Consider the following 21,501-nt stretch of genomic DNA (forward strand, 5'->3'; position numbering starts at 1 on the left):
CTCGTGAACCTAAGGTGGTGCAGCCACAGGGAAAACTCACCAAATGAATGATCTGAAATGTTCATTTCGAAGCAGATGGGTGGGAGGGAGTTGACAGGGTTCAGTTGGAGGCTGGCCACCAGCACCAACCCCGGGGATCTCAACCACAGGAGCTGGAGCACCTGAAGCCTGGTGGAGGCCAAGGGCACAGGCTCTGCTTGGCTGGAGGAGCTCAGGGGCTTCCTGCTCTGCACAGGCCTCACCTGCCGTGGACTTTCTCCTGATAGACTAGGCAAAGGTGGGCACAATTAGAGAAATGAAATATTTATTAAAACCGGTTCATCTCAATGAGCCATGGCCAAGAGTAGGGCGGCAGTGCTGTCCATCCCCACTTCTCTGGTGTGCTGCGCTCAGGCTGTAGTGGCTGCCTGGAGCAGTGGCTGTCCTTGAGATCCTGCAGGGCGCTGGCAGCATGAGGCTGTCCCGTCGTGCAGGAGCGCCAGAATGCCCTGCAGGACAGGGAGGGCGGCTGCTGGTGAGCCAGGGCCACAGTGCCTGTGGAAGGGGCAGAGCTGTGGGCCTTGGTCTGTGTCCACTCATCAGTGATTTGAGAAGAAGCTGAACTCTTCTTTTGTATCGGAGCCTCAGTTTCTGTCTCCTGGTCAACCATGAGGGGAGCAGCTGAATTTGTCTCCTCTTCTGCCACAGTATCTGTCTGTGTCTCCTGCTCAGCATATTGAACAGCTGAATCCACCTCTTGTGCCCAGGTCTCAGTCTGGGCTTCTTGATCCACACGGTGAGAGGCCTTTCTCCATGGGACAGGAATTGGTTTCCTCGTGGAGGCCTGGAAGGAGAGTTGGGGATTTGTAGAGGCCACCGGGCTTCCCCCAGCAGCAGCTGCTGGGACAGAAGCACCGGAGCTGCTGGGCCTGCAGCGCTGTGGGCAAGGAAAGCCTCGTCCGGCCCTCTGTGCTTGGCCCTCACCGCTTCTGGCCCCACCAGGCCGCTGCGGGCCCAGCGGCTCCTCACGAGTCGGAGCTGGCCACGGGCTGTGGCTCTGCTGGCCTGGATGGACGGCTGCAAGGAGCCACCAGGGCGGCACTTGCACCCCTGCGGGCCTTGTTCCGGGCCCCCCGCGTCCGGGCTGAGGCGGCTCTCGGTACCCGCCGAGCTCAGGGTGCTGAGGGACGATGTCAGCCGGGACACAGACCAGGCCTGGCTGCCCTGGGAGCTGCAGGGCGATGTCAGCCGGGGCCGGGACCGGGCCTGGCTGCCCTGGGAGCTGCAGGGCGATGTCAGCCGGGGCCGGGACCGGGCCTGGGTGCCCTGGGAGCTGCGGGGCGATGTCAGCCGGGTTAGGGACCGGCCCTGGGTGCCCTGGGAGCTGTGGGGCAATGTCAGCCAGTGCAGGGACCGACCCTGGCTGCCCTGGGAGCTGCGGGGCAATGTCAGCCAGTGCAGGGACCGGCCCTGGCTGCCCCGGGGCTGCTGCAGCTGTGGACGGGAGGAGGTGTGGGATGGAGGCAGCTTCCTGGGGAGGGTGCTGATACACCTGGTGCCATCCTCCTGTTGGCTTCTCCCTCCGTCTCTCAGCTGGTGCCTCTCTTTGGGGCTCTGGGGACTGGGGTTCTGCTCCTCCATGCCTCCTTTTCCACAGGTGTCCTAGGAAGCTGCTACTTCCTCAGCAAGGTGTTCTGCTTGAGTTGGTACCCCAGAGGGGCTCCTTAAACACCCCATGGGGAGGATGTGGCCCTGCTGTGTCACAATGGCCCAAGGGCACCATGAGGCCCTGCATCACCCAATGCAGTTGTCAGGTGTGTTGGGTTTGCATGGCCAGGTTTTGGCAGCAAGGGGGCTACTGGGCCGGCTTCTGTGAGAAATTGCCGCAACTTTCCCCGTGTCTGACACAGCCAACACCATTGACTCCAGGATGCACCCACTGCTGGCCAAGGCTGAGCCCAGCAGAGATGGTGGTGACACCTCGGGGATAAAAGATTTAACTGCAGCCTATGGGAAGGACTCACACTGGAAAACTTCATGGAGCACTGGCTCCTGTGGGAGGGACCCCACACTGGAGCAGGGGAAGGACTACAATCCCTCTCCCTGAGCAGGGACAGAAAAACAACATGTGATGAACGGACCATGGCCCTCATTCCCTGTTCTCCTTGTGACAATGGGAGGGAGGATGGAGAGCCCAGCAAGGAAAGGGAGGGAGGAAAGTGTTTTTAAGATTTGTTTTACTTCTCATCATCCTGCTCTGATTTTAATTGGTAATTGATTTTCCCAAGTTGAGTCTGTTTCGACAGTCTGGAGTACAGGCAGAGAGCCTGCAGGCCTGCTTGCTCCCCAGTGGGAATTCCTGCAAGGAAAGAGGGAGTTCTGCAGGCTTCTCCAAGGCTCACACAAGGGAAAACTGACCCCAGTGGGGCAGCATGTTCCCCTTTCCTCACCAGCCAGGCAGTGGTGCAGGAAGGAGCAGGTGACTAGAACAATCTGACTTTATTGGTGCAAACACTGGGTTTGGGTGAGTGGAATATTCCCAAGTACTCCCAGGAAGCTGCCCAAGGTGCAGGGGTGCACACAGCCAGCAGCCCACTCCCTCCAGGTGTTCCTGCTGTGGAGTTCAGTCTTCGTGGATGTTGAAGAGCTTTGCTACTTCGTTGAGGTCCTCATGCTCCTCCCCATCTTTGATGATCTGGAAGGAGGAGAACAAATTAAATCCTGCGAATCCTGTAGAGAGCCAGTGCTGCAGGACTGTCACAGCCAATGGCAGGAACTCCTTGGATCCTCTCTGAAGCACCAGACTGAGACAGCCACAACACAACAGCACATTCTACACCCAAATTCACATGGGAGTCTTAAATGTACCATCACCTGCCTACAGGAACAGCAGGAAAACCATCCTCCTGTCCCTGTGTCTGGGTTTCTCTTTACAGCCAGGGGGAACAAGTGTTTTAAAAAGATACTCAGCTCTGCAAAGGTGAGCCTGGCCCTGACTTGGAGCCAGGATACCTGGCTTGAACCTGCAACTTTTAGACAAGATGAAGACACTATGGATTTAGAACTGCTAAGGGAGGGAGGGAAGGGGAGGGAGGGAGGAAGGAAAGGAAGAAGGCAGGAAAGAAGGAAGGCAGGATCTCTCAAGGGGATGGCAGAAGCAACATGTTTCAATTGCATCTTCAGATTAGATATCAACAGACTTCCACCATGAATAGTTTGTCTTGGGACAGATCACTCGAGGGCAGTGTGGGATCACTCCCATGGTTCAAACAACCAAAATTCTTCAGAGGTGTTAAAACCTGACCCAGGTCTGGCTTAGCTGAGCTGAGAGGTCTGGGCCAGGCCACAGGGGTGGGGACACACCAAGCCCCTGCTCAGGGCTGCTCCAGCCCTGCCATGGTGGCTGTTTCTGGGATGGTGACATTAGAGACTTTTTCAGATGCTTGGAGATGGGACAAAGCAGCACAAAAATGGGACACTTCACTCTTGTGCCATCACTGTGACTCCAGCCTGTACTACAGACCTGGAATTTCAGCCATGCCAAGGCAAGGCTTGGAGCACACACCCGATTCGAGTTATTTGTGTAAAAAAATTGCAAACATCCAAAAAAGCCACAGGGACAGTTCCCCTAATTCACCCAGAACAGTGTTCCCATTGGATGTTGCACCAGACAGAGCTTCTGCCTTTATTTATCCTCACTTTGAATTGACAGATTGATTTTTCCACAAGAAAAGCCTCGCTCTAACAAACCCCCCTGTCCATCATCCTCGCTGCACTGACCTTCCGAGCAATGGGCATCCTGTTGAAGATGTTCCACAACACAATTCCCACCACGACCTTATCCCTGAGGTAGAAAATGACACCTTTGCCGTAATCTTCTCCTTGCTTTGGGACTTGAGGCATTGGTGAAGAGCTTTGAGAGATCTCAACTTCTGAGGCTTCTGCTTCTGTTTCACTCTCAGATCGAATTCCAGTCCCTAAGGCAGAAATAGGAGGAGTCACACACCCAGTGCAGGACATGTGATGATGGGAGCAGACTCAAGAGCATGTTCTGCAGGAGGCTGAGGTGTTTCCCTTTGAGTTGTGTTCCCCAAAAGTTAAGTTTCATAAACACAAGGACGAAACTATCCCAGCATGGAGCATAACACCAACAATCCCCAACTTCTACCCCCAAATGGAAAGGAGAGCACAGTCTGCTTCCTCTAGGCAGCAGATACAAAATAAACATGCTTGGATCCAGAGTCTCTGTTGTCTCAAAATGATCATTTTATTGCCAAGAAGGAGATCAGACTTCCCTGAGAAAGTCTGCCTGGCAGTACACATGTTCCCTGATACCTTCTTGGAGGAATGCTTTAATCACATTTTAATATAAAAGCCAGCCTTTAAAGCTTGGTGGAGAAATGAGACAGCAGATTGCTGTTTCCTCATGCTCTCAGAGGTCGGGGTGACTCTGCGGTCCCCACACCAGCACGTGCAGGAGCTCCCCAGTCCCTACCTGACTGTTCTGTCGCGCTTTTTGGCGTGTCCTTCGCTGTCGCCTTGGCAAACACTCCCACTGTGGGCAAACTGCTGTCCACAAGGCCAATGGCTTCGTACCCCACGTTGGGGCCCAGATCACTCCTAGGAATGAAGTGGGAATGAAGTAATTTGTAGCAGTAGCAGAGACAAATCCAAGGCAGTTCCATCCATCTGTGCTCCACTCCTTACTCCAGCGTTCTGTGGGCAATGCTGGACACTGACACACTGACTGAGACACGGATTCTCCTCTGCACACACAGGTGGAACAAGGAGTCAAGACATGACAAGCCCATGGCCATGAGAAAAACGAGCTCACTGGCCAAAACTTTGAAATCCTTCAGGCCTGCTCCCTGGGAGGCAGCTGGAGGCTTCCCAGCTTCTGGCAGCCCTGTTATCCACACCAGGCTTGGCAGCATGGACAGGCATGGAGTGAATATTTTTGAGAGCATTTAGAAAATACTAAAGGGAAGAAACCTTGCCTTAACACCTTCTTGAACAGCACACCCGGATCTGAACTGGGGTGCTGATAGGAGATAAAGCAGCTGTGGTTTGGGACTAGTAAGCAGCAGGTGCCTGAAGTGTTTCCCAGGATGCTGAGGAAACAGGTGCATCACAAACCATGAATCTATGTACAACATGACCTCCCTGGCCAGAATCCTCCGGCACAGACTGGGGTGACTGCAAGGAACACCAGTAACATGGCAGCTGTGATCATCTGGAGCTCAGGAGGGATCATGGAATGATTTGGGTTGGAAGGGACCTCAAAACCCATTTCATTCCACTCTTCTGCCATGGGCAGGGACACCTTCCATTATCCCAGATTGCTCCAAGCCCTGTCCACTTCCAGGGATCCAGTGGCAGCCACAGCTTCCCTGGGCACCCTGTGCCAGGGCCTCATCACCCTCAGAGGGAAGGATTTCTTCTGTATATTGAACCTAAATTTCCCCTCTGTGAGTTCAGAGCCTCTCCCCCTTGTCCTGGAGGAGGGACTCCAGTCGCTCTCCAGCTTTCCTGCAGCTCCTTCAGACACTGGAAGATGCTGTGAGGTCTCCACACAACCTTCTCTCCAAGAGGATCAGGATCCTGAGCATGCTGACAAAATGCATGAGGAATTCCTGTCATTTCCCAGCTTTTCAGCACGGGGGATGGAAGTGTCACTCTTCAAGGGCTGGCATAGTGTGACACCTGCCAATAAACACAGGGCTGCAACTCACAGCCCTCCTTCACCTGCATCTGGTCATGGCTGAGAGCATCCCAGGGGAAAGCACCCCTGGGAAATGGCTGTCTCTGTCCTTAGCTGCACTTGATGACCTCTGAAGTTTTTCCCAACCTCAAGGATTCTGTGGCTCTATGTTTCTTGTTTAAAAGTGAAGTGAGAAATGCTCTGGGCCCTGGATCCAGGCAGGACAGACCAAGAGTTCAGGTAAGTGACAGCAAGTCATAAATAACTGTTTCTATGGGGATTTCTCTGAAAAAACTAAAACTCTTTTACCCGTATTTGAAATCTTGTCAATAAACGGGATTTGGGATTTTTAATTGGTCTGAACTAACAGCCTTTTGGATTTTAATTTTTTGGGGGGCTTTTTTTTGTTTCATTTTCCTGTTCTCATTCATTTTGTTTTAGAAAGAACTTTTATCACATTTTAAAATGTGATTACAATGTGATCAGGAAAATAAAGCCAAGTTGCCCATTTTCCTGATACCTCTCTCTGGAAAACAACTTTTCAGGTACACCTGGATGCAGCAATGCTTTGCCACTAAAATATCAGTTCAGCAAAGTGCAACACTAAGACCCACAGACTGGGCTGGGGAACTTCAGATAATCATAACAGAAAAGTTGCTGCTAAATTCAACCTGTACATCAGTCTGCTCTGAGGAAAGGGCTGTTCTGTATTGCTCCTTGCTCTGCGGAATGGGACTCGTTCTGGGAGAAACTGGGATCTGCAGGAAGGGAAAGCACTTGAGGGAGATGAGGGCAGAGCAGAAATGCTCAAAGACCTCCCCCACCCTGAGCTTTAGGAACATGAAGCTGTACCAGGTGTTTGCTGAGGTGGTTTCACTCTCCTTGGGAAACAGACACTTCTCAAGGTGTATCTTGTCCAAGCTCCTGCAACGTGGCCACACAAGGAACCCCCAAAGAGGAAAGGACTGTTACCAGAACATGGACTGGTGCCAGTAGGGCTTTGCAGCTCCTGTCATGTTTTCTCCAGCCAGTCTCCCGCTCACCACAGCATGATCATGGTGCTCCACACGCCTGCGGCCCAGTTTGATGTCATAAAAGCAGGCAGCATCCCCTGCCTTGGAGAGAACCATCCCGTGAGCACCATGACAGGGAAAGCTTCCACCAGTGCCCAAACAAAAAACATCAGGAAGAGAACAAATGGAACAAAGAACTGAGTTTTTCTGACAAACCCCAAACACCACCACTACCTCATCCCACTCCCTGGACTATACAACTCCCAGTTTCTCAGCATTTTCCCCCGATCTTTGGAAAAATAATACAGCATGAGGTACGTTTTCCAGAGGAATCAAAGTATCAACGCCCACCAAGGGACTCTTATGCAAGCAAGTGATCCAGGCTATCTTTAGGTTACCCCAACTCCTCTTACACAGCATAAATATTCCAAACTTGCTGTGGTTACCACGGCAACGAGGTGGCTGCAGTGCCTGACCAGGCTCTGGGCCTGCGCTACAACTGCTCTCCTCACTCGCTCCTGTTCACCCCCTTCACCTCCTCCTGTCACTCCGTGTGTCCCACTACAGCAGCAGCAGCACTGGGAAGCTGTGCCCACACTCAGCACCCAGATGTTGTGGGAGGCTGTGCCCACACTCACCACCCAGATGTTGGAGCGTGCCTGCAGCTCTGCATTCACCCGGAACCCCCCAAAGTCTGAGTCCACCTCCAGCCCTGCTGACTTGGCCAGTTCCACATTGGGCTCCAGCCCCACTGCCGCCACGATGTGATCTGTCTCCACCTGTTTGGGAATGCATAATTAGGATGTTAATTCCCTGTGTGCTCCTCCAAACGTGACCCTCTCCCTGCTTTCCCATTTACCTTCCGGCCGTCCTTCAGTTTAATCAGCAGCCGGTTGCCGGAGACAGAGACGGATTTGACCACGGCATTAGGCAGGACATTGACCCCCTCTGGAAACGAGCACAGGACACCTCACTGCCTGCTCAGGGCTGGGCAGATCCCACCTGCAGCAGATAGTTGGTGCAGACAGATGCCAGGTGATGAACCAAGACAGAGCCCACTCGAGCTTTGCTGCATGTGCTAGTGCAGCTCCGGGGGAAGCACGAGGAGACACCCAGATAAAAAGTCTGAAAGCTACTTAAAAGACAAATCCAAAGTACATCTCATGTGATGACAAGGCCACATCCAAAAGAATTCCCTAAAACAAGTGTTCAGGAACTAAGGACACTCAATTACCTATTGCTGTGCCACAGCCAGACCCACGGATCCAACAACACAGCTTCCAAAAAAGAAAGTAACTCAGACCTGCGGGTTATCAGGCCCTGCAATCCACACCTCAATGACATTCCTTCTCCCTCTCTCCCTCTCCACTTCCCAATGCACAGGATTATTTTGCACTTAATGCAGCAAATGGAAAAAGGTGTCTTGGATCTTACTGACTTTATCAGCTAAACACCTGACCAGACCCAAGTGTGTGCATAGACACAGAGATCATTCCAGGGAAACAGCCACAGGGAGGGAAAACCCCACTGATATCAGCCAGCCTGCTTACTCAGCTTCCCCAGAGGAACTGTCAAGAAGCCCAGGATTCAGGGCAGCTTTGTGCTGCCCAAGCTGCCTGAACTGCAACTTCCCCTGTGCTGCACCCAGGCCACTTTGCAGGGCCCAGCCCTCCCAAGGCTCCAGGGACAGAAAGGAGCTGAATGTCCCCAGGAGCAGCTGCCTGGCAGCCACCAGCCCAAACCCGCTAAGCAGCTTCACCTCTTCTGACTTTCTCCGTGGTCCAGTTACTCAGGTATTCGGGCAGGACTTTGCCCATGTTGCCATTCTCTGGAAACAGCTGGATCACCTCCAGGCCTCGGGTTCGTGCTGGAAGGAGCAGCAAGATGAAGAGCAGCAGCAGATGTTGGAACACATACACTTTACTTTACACAAGGAACTTGACAGAAGTTTCCAAATCTGGGAGTTCTGACTCCCAAGGAGTCACAAAGTGACTGACTACTGTTTCATATATACCTGCAAAGTCTAGATAACAGACTTTTAGGGAAAACGCTTGGTATTTTGACAAAAACTTTTAAAAATTACCATAAAGGTCCTACGCACACACAGACAGAATCCACCTGCTCACCACCTCTTTGAAATCACAGAATTATGGACTGCTTTGGGTTGAAAGGGACCTTAAAGATCATCCAGTTCTAACCCCAAAATCATAGTTTGAGGGTGGCAGTGAGCCCAGAGAACAAATATAACTTTTCAGAGGGTGGAATGACTCTGCAGCTCACACTGGCCTGCAGAGCTCTCACCTCTATTGTCAGTGGGTGAGACTGGGAAAACCTTGGCCACACAGGCAACAAAACACTCGTGTGTTGTTTCCTTTAAGAGTCTGTGCAAAAACTGAGCAGTTGGACTGAAAAGAAGTTTCTAATGTGAGGCTGCTGCCACTCAGTGCCTGTCACAGGTGGGGACACGCTCACCTCTCCTTCCCAGAGCGCAGGCCAGCTCACTGCCGAGGAAACCACCACCAATAATTGTGATGGACTTGACTTCCCTGGAAATCTTCTCCAGCCTTTGGAAGTCCTCGATCTGAAAGAACATTTACCCCCATTTCCAATCCTAACAGGAATGGCAACATTGGTCATATTCAATGGCTTTTATTCACTTTGGAAGGTGCAGCAAAGTCACACAGGAGGTAAAATTTAAAAAAACACCTAAACCCCATAATCCCACATACTGTTACAGCTCTCAGGCTGAGGCAAGCAGGTGAGTGGTTGAGTAGACTCTACCATGGTTTCCTGCCTGGGAAAAAGAATAAGCAGGCAATGGAGTCCAGGGCATCATCTGAGGGAAGCATCTGAGCCAAAACAGGACCATCCCGACCCAAAGCAGAAGAGTTTAAAAACTGAAAAGAGTGGCAAATGGCTCTGATTTATTCAGCCTCACTGGGGATGGCAGCACCTGGAGGTTACCTTTCGGAACAGGGTCAGCCTTTTCTGCACATCTTTTCCTGCTCTTTCGATTGCAGGCAGGTTCCTTGGGGATCCCCCTGTGCACAACAAGGAGAGGAGACTAGTGACACCACAGCCATAGCACTGGATATCCAGACAGTGCAAAGCTGTCTTGGATCTCAGTTGTGCTTCCCAAACTGTTCCAGTATGGGAATATCTCAGTATCCCTGTTGCTGCCTGAAAGTCCCAGAAAATCTGACGATGCAAGGCAGGTGAAAAACGCAGCATGGTTGTCTGCACAAGTGTCCTTTGTGTGACTGCTCCACATCATGTTTGACACTGCAGAGACTTCTTCTCAAAGAGAACCAAAGAATCATGGAATGGTTTGGGTTGGAAGGAACCTTAGAGCTGATCCCGTTCCACCCCTTGCCATAGGCAGGGACACCTTCCACTATCCCAGGCTGCTCCAAGCCCCATCCAGCCTGGCCTTGGGCACTTCCCAGGGGCAGCCACATTTTTTCTGGGCAACCTGTACCCAGGAAGAATTCCTTCCCAGTATCCCACCTAACCCTGCCCTCTGGCATTCCCCATTGTCCTGTCACTCCAGACCCTTGTCCAAATCCTCTCTCCAGATCTCTCGGAGCCCCTTTAAGCTCAACGATCTCCCAAAAGCCTTCTCTTTTCCAGGCTGGACTCCCCCAGCTCTCCCAGCTTGACTCCACAGGGGAGGTACTCTAGAGAATTTAACTCTAGCTAAATGTCACTGAAATAAAAATCCTGGCACAAGACCAGGAACAAGAGAAAAAACCACAGCACTTACCAGTGGCAATGAGACATTTGTCGTAGGATATCTGGGTCCCATCATTAAGCTTCACTGTGTTCCCTCTGACATCCATGTGCACAACCTGCAAGATGAACCCAGCTGAGCTCGAGCTCTTCGCTTCATGGACTACTGAGCAGAGTTACAAACTTGGAATTAACATTGTTCTACCTTTAGGTTTAGGGTAGGGGTAGGAGTGGGGAAGTGAGAGGACTGGAAGTGGGAATTGAGACAACTTCTTTGGGAGTCCCTGTAACTCAGGTTGATCTTCCCAAGGTCTGAATGTGAAATGGGCTCAGACACAGCACATCTCAGCAGAAGAGGAATCACTGACATTTATCATAGCAACATACAAACAACCGAGGATATAAATATTTTAGAAGGTTCACCATAAATTTCTCCACCTTCCTGCTGCTTCAGCACAGTGCTCCTGCTCACCTTGTCACCCACTACCTTGATCTCTGTGCTCTCCTCACCTCACCTTTCTAGCCCATACAGCCCAGTTCCCACTTGTCACACCCTATCTCTAAGGTCTACATATTGTTGTACCATACCCAGACTCCAAACGTATCCTTCTCTCTTCCTCATCATCTTCCCTCAGCTCACTGCTATTCCTCTTGGCTTCTCCCACTTTCAAACTTCAATTCAGATTAGTATAATCTCTGCTCAATCACATTTTCCCCAAATTTATCCAAATTCCCCTTCCCAGCCAACTCCTCCTCCAACTCCAGTGGTTCAGTACCAGCTTAGAGTGCAGGTTCTGTTCAAGAAGAGCTGTGGGAACAACAGCCAGTGCTGTACCCACCTTCTTGCCAGGCAGAACTGCCACCCCACCATTTTCCACAGAAGGCAGGTCCTCGACAGGCACGTAGAAAGACGGCGGCTGGAAATAGATACTGAGAAAAGTTCCATTACCAAACAGGTTCCCCTTGCTCTGGCATACCAGAAATCCAGCCGTTCAGCAACTCCGACGAGATAAAGACAGCTCTGTGCATCCTTAACAAGCTCCACAATTATTTATCTATTTTTAAGAATTAGGGTCTTCACACTGTTGAAGTTCTAGGGTTTGGATCACGGAATCATAGAATTGGTCAGGTTGGAAAAGATCATAAAGTCCAACCACCAAGTAAGGCTTTATCACAGAAGTCACAAAAATCAAGTGTGATCCTGTGTCCCTGGACCTCTGTTCTAACCTGTGGAGCTTCACCTTTATTAACTTACTTCCCAGGACTCCTGCCCATAGAGGGACATATCTAAGGGGAATCACAGCAAAGTTCAAGAGGCATCGAGTACGGAGCGAGCTCTGGTGGGAAGCAGAATTCCTGAACCCCTGCTAGCACCAACACACCCTTCCCTGCCCTCAGTGCTCCACTGGCTGGTGGTTCTCTCCCAAGGACAGTTTGGTCATTGTCACCTTGTCACTAATCACTTCCTGTGCCCTGTCACCTGCAGTGCCATGTACCTCCTCTCCTTGCCGTTCCACTGCTTGAATCGCAAGGTCTCTGTCACGTTGGGATCATCGGAAAACCACAGTTCTTTGGAAAGGGGTGGACGCATGTAGGGCAGGGCAGGATCTTCAGACACAATCAGCACCTTTAATTGGCCAGGAAACACATCAGCTAGAGTGGGAGCAGGCAAATGGGAGTGCACACAGAGCAGGACAGGACGGAGCAGGACAGCTCTTACCCGCGCGCCGGGGTCGCGGGCCCGGATGGATCTGGCGGCAGCGAAAGCAGCAGTTCCTCCACCAATGAGCAGGAAAGGGACGTGGGATGGGACCTTGGGAGGAGTGCCCGGAGCTGCGGGTGACAGATGGGACAACTTACTGCAAATACAGGCACACGGCCCAGCCCCAGGGCACAGAGTATGTCACCAGAGGCCTTCCACATCCAGACTTCCTTTGGAAATTGTCCTCCTTCTGCCCCAGTACCCTCCCCAAAAACCCTGCTGCTGCCTTCCCCAAAGCTGCTCCCTGCAGGAATCACTCAGATTTCAGCAAACTGGTTTTTCTAAGCAAGCCCAAAAGTCTGCACTGGCCAACCAGTGAGTAGTTTATAAGAAAGGGAAGTTCCCCAAAAGGCCAAGGCACATTTTTTGGTAATTTTGTTCGAGGAGACAACTTTTGAGTTGAGTGCAGAAGGCACCTCCTCTCACAGGCAAGTCCAGTTGCTGAGAAACATGCGGTTAATCCGTGGGCAGGGACAAACCAGGCAGTTAAACACTGGCACCAGAACTCACCTGCTGTGCCCTGAGGAGCAGCACCTGCACCTGAAAGGGAAGAAAGACATGGCTTACATCAGTGAAGCACAGGCTGTAGTTTGAGAGCTGCAGTTCAGGGCTCACTCCAGGATGAACAGGCTCTCCACCAGCCAGGGAAGGAGGCCCTATGGAATCAGTGTCCTTGCCAGACTATGCAAAGGTAAAAGCCAGAAGCAGGGCACACTTTTTTCTCTTTTTACCACAGAAGGAGTAAATGACAGAAATCAGCCCCAAGAGACATCCTACTTCATCCTCAGGATGGTCTGTAAAACAGCCTCTTCTGGGTCATGGAGCCAGCACTGTCTTCTGTGCTGGGAAGTCATAGAACAACAGAATCCCAGAATGGGTTGGGCTGGGAGAGACATTAAAGCTCATCCAGTTCCACCTCCCTGCCATGGGCAGGGACACCTTCCACTTGACCAGGTTCCTTCCAAGCTCTGTCCAACCTGGCCTTGAATGGGAATTTGAAACAATGGCACACACTGAGTGGTGCAATCCTACAAAGGCACATCTGTGATTCCAGAGAGGCTCTGTTCTGTTTGTTTTGGAGGCCTCAAGCTCATGAAGAACAGAGCCATCCCCTGACCTGGCAGGGTACCCACCTGAGGCAGAGGACTCCTGGTCTTGGGATTGCCTGGCTGCTGTCGCGAGCCGGCTGGCGTATCGCTCTTTGCTCTCCTGTATTGCTTTGTACGCCTGCAGACACACAGGAGACATTGACCTAGTACACCTTACAACACCAAGGCACCATCCTGCTGCTGCCCCTGAAAGGCTTTTGTCCACCCCATATGCTGGAAAAGCCAGTGACAACATGTGGGGCAAAATACACCTCCCTGGACAAGGTGCCCATTGAGAACGTGCTCAGAAAATGACTTGCTCTACCAAGTGTGGTGAGCCCTGGATGTCTGGTTGCTTCCCAGAAGCAATGAACTTTCCTGCAGGTGTTTGGCTGCACACTTGTTCTAAGGGGAACCGCTCCAGTGAAGGAAATGCAGCCAAACCACCCCAAGATGACATGCAAGCTGGGCCATGACACAACACAAGACTACAGAAAGGGAAGACAAATCCAAAGAAAAAGCATCTCCCACCTTCCAAAGCCTAGAGCAGCTGGGCAGAGCCAACAACCTGACTGGTTTTGTCTAGGCATGGTGGTGGCAGGACAGCCCTGACATTAGCAGGGCCTTGAGCCACGGGACTGGGGCTATTCCAGGCACTGGCCCTTGGATGTGGAATCTCTTCCAGCTAAATCCTGACCTGTGTATTTGACTGTGAAACTCGGGATACAGCATAAGCAGAGCCCGCATGTACAATTTACTGGTACAGACAAGGAGGGAACATCTCTTATGTCACGTTAACTTACAAGAAAAACTGGGTTCTCCTGAACAGGAGCTGAAGACAATGGGAGTGCTGGGAGCAGGTCAGAGTCCAGTATTTTTCCCCAAGGGTAAAAAAATTAAAGGGAAGCAAACCTTTCTTTGAGGCAAAACCTTTGCACATAATAATCTCTATCATGTGCATGACATCAAATTGCATTTGCCAATCCTCACAAGTTGGTGTTTTATAGCAAATTCTTTTAAACAAGAATGGAGGAATTTAATGCCAGGCACAAAAAAGAGCACAGGACAAAGGCCTGTCCAGGGAACTGGAGAAGTGCTGGAAATATTAGAAAACAAGAACTTGTCAGTGTTTAGAAGAATGAAGATAAAGGTATTTTAAAGCCTTTTGCTCAAAGACAGAAAAGCCAAGGTTTACAAACCACCTCTGCTTTTACAAGCAGAATCAGGAAGGTTTTAAGCGAGTCCAAAGGGCAGCATACAGCAAATTAAATCCAATCCTTTAGGGAAAAACACTATTATGTACAGGCAGAACATCAGATCAGCCCTTGAGGATAAATATTTCCAATGGGACAATGTCAAGTTCTTTCTAGTTAGAAGCAGAAATATACTTTGCCAGGACATGGGGTGACGTTTCAGGGCTCTTCCATGAGGAAATCACCAAGTTGGACAAGTTTTCTTTCCTTCCCTTTAGCACACTTATATTCAGGTACTATTTCCGTTTCTGCATGCCAACATTACTGATATAATGAGAAGTGCACTAATTAATAATTTGTGCCCTTACACAGTCACAAACAAAGACAGCCAGTTTGAGTTTAGATTTACTTAATGTGGAAAGGTTAATTCTAAGGCAGGTTTCTCCACTAAGAACTGCACCATCTGAGAATATTCAATTTGTAACCTTAAATTATTTGGCAATGTCCCTTGAAAATGAAGTACCTGAGGCCAGGGAGCACACAGAGGGCTGGAAGTGAAGGGCTACAGGGTGGGAGGTACAGACAGGTGCCCACCCTCCACCCTCCCACCCCACAAACACCTTTAGTGAAGCATCTTACATAAACTCCTGTCCCAGTGACTGTTCCTCCCACTATTAAGTATAACAAGAGGTTGCTGCCAGCTTTGCCAGGAACACCTGAAGACGTCAGAGATCTAGAAGGGCATCTTAGCTGATGGCATTGCAAAACTGCAGGGGAAGACAGGCAATGGAAGAGAAGAGGGAAAGAGCTGAGTATTAGGAAGGATTCTTGATTAAACAGGTCTTGGGAAAAGCAGAGGGCACTTTGTAATTGCAGCTACCTTGTCTGCAAAAAAAAAAAAAAAAGGCAGCAGGGCACAGGAAAGAATTATATTTATTATATTTAAAGGAAATAATAAAATATTTTTCTTCCATGCACTGTTTTGAATTTTTTTTCCACTTTCCAGGAGCTTCCTTTGGAGAAAAATTGAATTTGGAACTTTTAGTGAATATGATCCTCCTAGAGAAAGAGCTTGGAAACAAAGATTTGTGTGGTGTAAACTTGGGATCCATCCACTCCCAGGCAATGCTGAAACTCTTCAGCTCTCTGGGAGTGTCATTTACTCTTTCAGTGAGGCTGCAAATCTTTATCCTTTTTAAGTAGAACATAAATACTCCCCAGCTGGGGGCTGGTTTGGTAAACTTACACAAGTTAAACAAATGTTCTGAACTGAGATTTGGCAAGGAATTGTTTGTCTCATACAAGACAACAGACAGAGCTGTGTCTGGTAATAACAAAAAAACCCAGGAGTGCCTTTAAGGTAAAAAAACTTAAAAGGTAACTGAAATTACAGTTAAACCACAAGTAACCATAAGAAGTTACTTTCCATTTAGCTCCCCCTTTAAGTTTTCTGAAGGAGAAAACAGAGATAAAGCTACAGAAATCAAAAGCTGAGTTAAGAGAGCTGGAATACAGCAAATGCTCGACAGGAGAGATGGACTGCAGCTTCTTCCCAGGGACCACCTTTCTACTTACATAGGCACCTGTTCCTAAGGCGGACAAGCCCATAATAAGGACAAAAACCGAATTACTGCCCTTTTGCCCAGGCACGCCTGTGCTAGCCACTTGTCTGCTCAGCTGCAGGTCTGGGGGCACATTCCAGCGCTGCAACAACGTGCCTAAGGAACACAATTTATTGGAGAAACAACACAAAAACACTGTCAATACAAAGGTAAGTCTGGAAATTTAGAGACTAAGTCAGTTCCGAACCCAAACAAATTCCTTGTTTGGAAAACCCAGCCCCACATCTGAGCGACTGCAGGGCATTATCCTGCGCCACGACAGTGTGCTCTGGGCAGCTGTGGAGACCAAATTATCTGTAAGATCAAGGGGTAACTGAACTAACTGATGGCAGGAGCATCTCTAGGCAGCTGCCTGCAGCTGGAGCCTCCAGTCTCTCTGGGCTGGCCGATCACGGAGATGTGTCTTGGTGGTTCCAACACCTTCTCCAGGCCTCTTCTGCCCGAGGATGCGCCTGGCTCCAGCAAAAGCAGAAGCCAGGCCAGGGCAGCAGGGATGGTGACACCAGCACCAAACTCCCTCTGCTCACACAGCTCATTCCGCCGGGATAAACCTCCAGCAAGGAACGGGGATTTGCTGGCAAAAAGGGCATCCCCGGTGGAAATGAGCAGATCCAGGTGCAGGCACCTCTCGCCGCGCAAGCCGGACGAGGAGCGCCCGTGGCTGAGCCGCTGCACCGCGTTTTATTTCTCCATCACCAAATCACAGGCAGCGGCCGGCCCAGGTCACGCCTGAATGGAGCGATGGCGGGGACGGCTCCGAGCGCCGCTCCCAGCACGGCCGATGCTCCCGGGAGAGGTTCGGGCTCTCTCAATCCCCGCCTCCACCTGCTCCCGCCCGGTGAGAGCAAAACCCGCCTCACCCCTGCCTGAAGGCACTCATTTGTGACCAACACCGCAGCAAAGGCGGCAGCACCCGAAAAGAGACCAAGGTCCCAATCAGCTCCGGGTCACTCACGCTGTCCCAAACACGTTCCCGAAGCATCCGCACCTCCGCCGCTTGCGGCCCCTCCCGCAGCGCCCCGGGCACGGCCGTGCCCGCACCGATCCCGCGGGATGACCGCCCGGCCCGGTGCCCACCGCAAACCGCGCTCCCGGCCGCCATCGGCCCCGGGCCCGTGCCGCAGCGGCGAGAATGGCGCCCGGTGCCCCCCGGCCCCGGTCCCGGCACTGACCCGCGTGGGCGCGTCCCCGCGGCGGGGGGCGCAGGGCGCGCGCCAGGCCCGCGCGGCAGCGGAACATGTCGCCGGTCGCCGGTCCCTCGGTCGCGGCCCCGCCGGCCCGGCCCGGCCCCGCCGCGCACGCGCCTCCCGCCGCTTCCGGGCGGCTGCTCCGCGCCGCCGCATCGATGGTGCCGCTGCCGACATGTGGCGGCCGCCCCACCGCCTCCCGCGCCAGCTCCGCCGCGCCGCCGCCACCGGGCCCGGCCGCCGCCTGCTGCTCTCCACCCCCATCTTCTACGCGAACGGGCCGCCGCACATCGGGCACCTGTACTCGGCGCTGCTGGCCGACGCGCTGCTCCGCCACCGCCGCCTGCGCGCCGCCGGCCCGGCCCGGCTCTGCACGGGTCAGCGAGACCCCCGGTCCGAGCCCCCTTCCCCGGGGATGACCCCTTCTGCCGGGGCTGACCCCCTTCCCCGTGTCCCCGGGCCCCTGTGTCCCCGCGGGGCTGCGGGCTCCGGCCTCTCCCCACGGCCCCGCGGCCTCTCTCCGTTTCAGGGACCGACGAGCACGGGCTGAAGATCCAGCAGGCCGCGGCCGCGGCGGGGACGTCGCCCGCGGAGCTCTGCGAGCGGGTCTCGGGGCTCTTCCGCCAGGCCCTGACCCAGGCCGGCGTCGCCTACACCGACTTCACGCGCACCAGCGAGCCCCGGCACCAGCGAGCCGTGAGGCACTTCTGGGGTGCCCTCCGCGATGGAGGGGTGCTCTACAAGGGCTCCTACGAGGGCTGGTACTGCACGCCCGAGGAGAGCTTCCTGCCCGAGAGCCAGCTGGCCGAGGGCACGGACGCCCAGGGCCGCCCCTGCAAGGTGTCCTTGGAGACCGGCCACGAGGTAATGGGCTGCAGGAGCACTGCGCGCTCACCTGCCGCTCTGCTCCGGCCAGATTTGGAGTGTTTAATGCTTCCCATAGCCTTTTATTAATTCGTGTTCGCTGAGACTCACCTGTATTTCAGTGGAGTGTCAGAGAGCTGCCAGACCCTGCCTGGCAGGTGCACATTGCAGCTACGTGCAGCGGAAAGGATTCAGCCCCTTCTGAGTCCACAGGCTGTTGACCTGGGAATGGTGTTCTACAGGAGTGATGACAGAAGCTGAACAGAAGGATAAGGGTATATTTCACTGAGGGGTTCCAACTTCAGACCTGTTTTGTGAGACAGTACAGTTTGACCTCTGGACACTTACCCATCTCTTAAACGGGTTTTGGCCCTGCCTAAAGCACTGTAACATCACCTGCCTGTGGTCAGCCAGAATGTGCCCAGGAGTGTGGTATCTTCCCAAGCATCTCTCTCCCACTGTTTTCTTAGAAGGTGTGGGGTTACATGATTTAATCCAGCAACTACAGATAATCCTGCTCAGAGCTCAGCACAGGTTATGCTCCTGTGTTATTTGTATGAGGCTGGGATGTGGGAGCATTGGTCCACACAGAAAAGGCTATATTGGCAAATAGTAATTCTTGAGAAAGCACCTAAGATATAATTGGGGAAAATATAAGTTTACAGGCAAAGTAATCATTCTTTAGACTTAAAACAGTTAGCAGACTTCAAAGTTAAGAATACCCTGAGAACAGTTCCTGGCCTCACCTGTGTGTTGAACTGTCCAAGGAAATAGGATTGTTCATGGAGCAGAGAAGTTTTTGCAGTGTGGTGAGCAAGGATGGGAGGGTTTATTTCCAACCTGAAAGAGGCGGTTGGGCAGTTTGTTCCTTGGGAATTTTGTGAAGGAAAAGGGGGAGTTTGCACATGCCACAAACCCCAGACTTCTGGTGAGTGAGTGGGTTCTGGCATCTGGTGGAGGCTGGGGCTGAGGACGTACAGCTTGTCTTTGATTATGCTCTTTAGGTCTTCCTTGTACACTGCAAGATTGCTGACCCAGCCACGGATCCCTGAGTGCCTTACACAGCTCACTCGTACCACATCCACCCACCACGTTTTCACTGGTTTAGCTAAATGTGTCATTTAATGGATTTAACTGTGGGGGAGAAGTGCTGTCAGTGCTGTAAGCAAACAAAGTTAGTGACTTAGATGCATTAAAGCATAAATTGAGGAAAAAGAGAGTATGGCCCCAGGAGAACAAAGGCAGGCACCAGGAGTGGCAGTAGGGCAGGACTTACAGTGTCATTTTGTCTTTTCATGATTTTCCAGTATTATTGCAAAACTATGTTGTTAAGAAGGTGTATTCTCATCTCCCTCACTCCTTTCTGATGTCCCATCAGCCTGGCAGGTAATCCTTCCCAGGGTTACAAGTGTTTTTAGAAGCAGGATACTGAACCATCCTAGGTGCCTGAGTCCTCAGGTGTGTTCCTGGGGATCCCAAGGAGGCGGTATCTTGGGTAAGAAGGTTGCTACCAGTCACGGAAAGGTGCTGACAGCTTCCCATGGCATGGGAGAACACCCAGACACAGGCAGTGTGTGATAGCCTCCATGCTGAGAATGGTGTGTGCAAATTGTCAGCCTGTTCTTGGGGCCATAATCCTTTCCTCTCCTGCTGTCCCAGGTGCACTGGACCAAGGAGGAGAATTACATGTTCAGGCTCTCAGCATTTCGGGATCCCTTGCAGAACTGGCTCCGGGACAACCCACGTGCCATTTTTCCTGACCCTTTCTACCAGTGCGTGCTCCGTTGGCTGGATGAGGACCTGCCAGACTTGTCGGTGTCCCGTGAGCGAAACCGGCTGCAGTGGGGCATCCCCGTGCCCAGTGACCCCACACAGACCATCTACGTCTGGGTGGATGCCCTGGTGAACTACCTGAGCGTGGTGGGGTACCCTGAGAGCCACGGCGCGTGGTGGCCGGCCGTGCACCACGTCGTGGGCAAGGACATCCTCAAGTTCCATGCACTGTACTGGCCGGCGCTGCTGCTGGCGGCAGGGCTGGAGCCCCCTGAGCGCATCCTGGTGCACTCCCACTGGACTGTGCGGGGCCAGAAGATGTCCAAGAGCCTGGGCAACGTGGTGGACCCCAGCGTGTGCATGGGGCAATACGGCGTGGACGGGTTTCGGTACTTCCTGCTGCGGCAGGGCGTCCCAGAGAGGGATTGTGACTACTATGATGAGAAGGTGGTGAAGTTGGTGAATTCAGAGCTGGCAGATGCGCTTGGGGGGCTGCTCAATCGCTCAACAGCCCCCAGCATTAACCCCAGCAACACCTACCCCTGCTTCTCAGAGCCCTGTTTCCCAAAGGTCCTGGATTCCAGAGAGGCAAGAGACACAGGCAGGGCGTGTGCTGAGGACTACAAGCTTGTGGCAGCAGTGGCCTCACTGCCTGTACAGGTGGACAGTTATTTTGAAGGCTTCCAGATCTACAAGGCTTTGGAATGCATTGCCCAGTGTGTGAGGCAGACTAACGGCTTCTTCCAGAGGCACAGGCCTTGGAAACTTGACCGAAGGGATGCTGTGGAGCAGCTCTGGCTGGACACCATCCTGCACGTCACGCTGGAGTGCCTGCGCGTGTATGGGACGCTCCTGCAGCCCGTGGTCCCACACATGGCAGACAAGCTGCTGTCCCGGCTGGCTGTTGGGCCAGGAGAGAGACACCTCTCTGGTCTGACATTCCTGGCACGCTATGATGGAAAGCCATGTCCCTTTGAGGGGAGGCAGCTCGGACCTGACACTGGCATCTTGTTCCACAGGCTGGGCAAGTTGGAAACTATGAAGAAGAGAAAGCAAGAAGCTCAAGTCCCTGACAAACAGCTTCTGTGAATAAAAACTTCCAGGAATTCCTGGAAAAAATTGTTAAAAGCACTTTCCTCCTATTCCTGGTGGTGGTGTGGAGGGGTGGGAAACTGGCCTGAGCAGGGAGGATCAAGCAAGCCCTGAGGAGAGATGGGCTTGGTCCTGGGCCTCCTTGGTGTTGTGTCCTTGCACAGGGAGGTGGAAGAAGAGTCACTCTGCAATGTCCTCATCTCACTTTTGGTCCACAGGCTTTTGGCCAGGTCAGAAGTAGCTGGGGGTGGTCAGAAATGGTTCTGGGGGGCCCTGGTGCCCGTTGGGTCTCTCAACTGAGCTCCCTCTGTGGGCCAAAACTAGTCTGAGTGAGCCTTAATGGAGACAATCCTGTGTGGCTGCTCTTCATTCCTAGGGCAGGACGGTACCATGGTCAGACAGTGTGTCTCATTCAGCAGTGCAGGACCTGCAGACATGACCAGAATGGGAAAGGGGGGCATGTGTTTCATCAGACTCAGCTTTCTGAGGCTTTTCCAG

The 21,501-nt window shown here is 52.4% G+C and overlaps 3 protein-coding genes across 4 annotated transcripts; 1 reads left to right on the forward strand and 2 right to left on the reverse strand.

Moving 5' to 3' along the window:
* Positions 1–287: 287 nt before the first annotated feature.
* Positions 288–2,339, reverse strand: LOC136562446 (uncharacterized). Its single transcript, XM_066559277.1, has 2 exons — positions 964–2,339; positions 288–823 (listed from the first exon to the last, which is right to left on the reverse strand). The coding sequence occupies exons 1-2, from the start codon at positions 1,618–1,620 to the stop codon at positions 308–310; spliced, it is 1,173 nt and encodes a 390-aa protein (XP_066415374.1). The 5' UTR covers positions 1,621–2,339; the 3' UTR covers positions 288–307.
* A 120-nt stretch (positions 2,340–2,459) lies between these two features.
* On the reverse strand, positions 2,460–17,365 carry AIFM1 (apoptosis inducing factor mitochondria associated 1). 2 transcript variants are annotated; one of them, XM_066559275.1, is made up of 17 exons: positions 17,260–17,365; positions 15,105–15,232; positions 13,318–13,411; positions 12,695–12,724; positions 12,143–12,255; positions 11,919–12,049; positions 11,262–11,352; positions 10,457–10,541; positions 9,658–9,734; positions 9,166–9,274; positions 8,453–8,560; positions 7,553–7,641; positions 7,332–7,472; positions 6,653–6,795; positions 4,475–4,599; positions 3,760–3,956; positions 2,460–2,674 (listed from the first exon to the last, which is right to left on the reverse strand). In XM_066559275.1, the coding sequence occupies exons 1-17, from the start codon at positions 17,324–17,326 to the stop codon at positions 2,603–2,605; spliced, it is 1,800 nt and encodes a 599-aa protein (XP_066415372.1). In that variant the 5' UTR covers positions 17,327–17,365; the 3' UTR covers positions 2,460–2,602. The 2 variants fall into 2 exon arrangements, with proteins under 2 accessions (XP_066415372.1, XP_066415371.1); XM_066559274.1 differs by lacking the exon at positions 15,105–15,232 and adding an exon at positions 16,041–16,183 and having other exon boundaries at positions 17,260–17,349.
* A 74-nt stretch (positions 17,366–17,439) lies between these two features.
* Positions 17,440–21,039, forward strand: MARS2 (methionyl-tRNA synthetase 2, mitochondrial). The gene is made up of 3 exons (XM_066559276.1): positions 17,440–17,651; positions 17,804–18,138; positions 19,798–21,039. The coding sequence occupies exons 1-3, from the start codon at positions 17,450–17,452 to the stop codon at positions 20,998–21,000; spliced, it is 1,740 nt and encodes a 579-aa protein (XP_066415373.1). The 5' UTR covers positions 17,440–17,449; the 3' UTR covers positions 21,001–21,039.
* The last annotated feature ends 462 nt before the right edge of the window (positions 21,040–21,501 follow it).

The sequence above is a fragment of the Molothrus aeneus genome, chromosome 14 (genome assembly GCF_037042795.1).
Source record: "Molothrus aeneus isolate 106 chromosome 14, BPBGC_Maene_1.0, whole genome shotgun sequence".
In the NCBI taxonomy this organism is placed as follows: domain Eukaryota; kingdom Metazoa; phylum Chordata; class Aves; order Passeriformes; family Icteridae; genus Molothrus; species Molothrus aeneus.

Excerpts from the sequence above, each read along its gene's own strand:
- AIFM1 (XM_066559274.1), bottom strand. The coding sequence starts at position 17,326 with ATGTTCCGCTGCCGCGCGGGCCTGGCGCGCGCCCTGCGCCCCCCGCCG. Across the intron at positions 6,796-7,331 it reads CACGCTCCAACATCTGGGTG|GCAGGGGATGCTGCCTGCTT; the intron begins GTGAGTGTGGGC and ends GTTCTCTCCAAG. Across the intron at positions 3,957-4,474 it reads AAGCGCGACAGAACAGTCAG|GGACTGGAATTCGATCTGAG; the intron begins GTAGGGACTGGG and ends TTTCTGCCTTAG.
- LOC136562446 (XM_066559277.1), bottom strand. The coding sequence starts at position 1,620 with ATGGAGGAGCAGAACCCCAGTCCCCAGAGCCCCAAAGAGAGGCACCAG. Across the intron at positions 824-963 it reads GCCTGGTGGGGCCAGAAGCG|GCCTCCACGAGGAAACCAAT; the intron begins GTGAGGGCCAAG and ends CTCTCCTTCCAG.
- MARS2 (XM_066559276.1), top strand. The coding sequence starts at position 17,450 with ATGTGGCGGCCGCCCCACCGCCTCCCGCGCCAGCTCCGCCGCGCCGCC. Across the intron at positions 17,652-17,803 it reads CCCGGCCCGGCTCTGCACGG|GGACCGACGAGCACGGGCTG; the intron begins GTCAGCGAGACC and ends TCTCCGTTTCAG. Across the intron at positions 18,139-19,797 it reads CCTTGGAGACCGGCCACGAG|GTGCACTGGACCAAGGAGGA; the intron begins GTAATGGGCTGC and ends CTGCTGTCCCAG.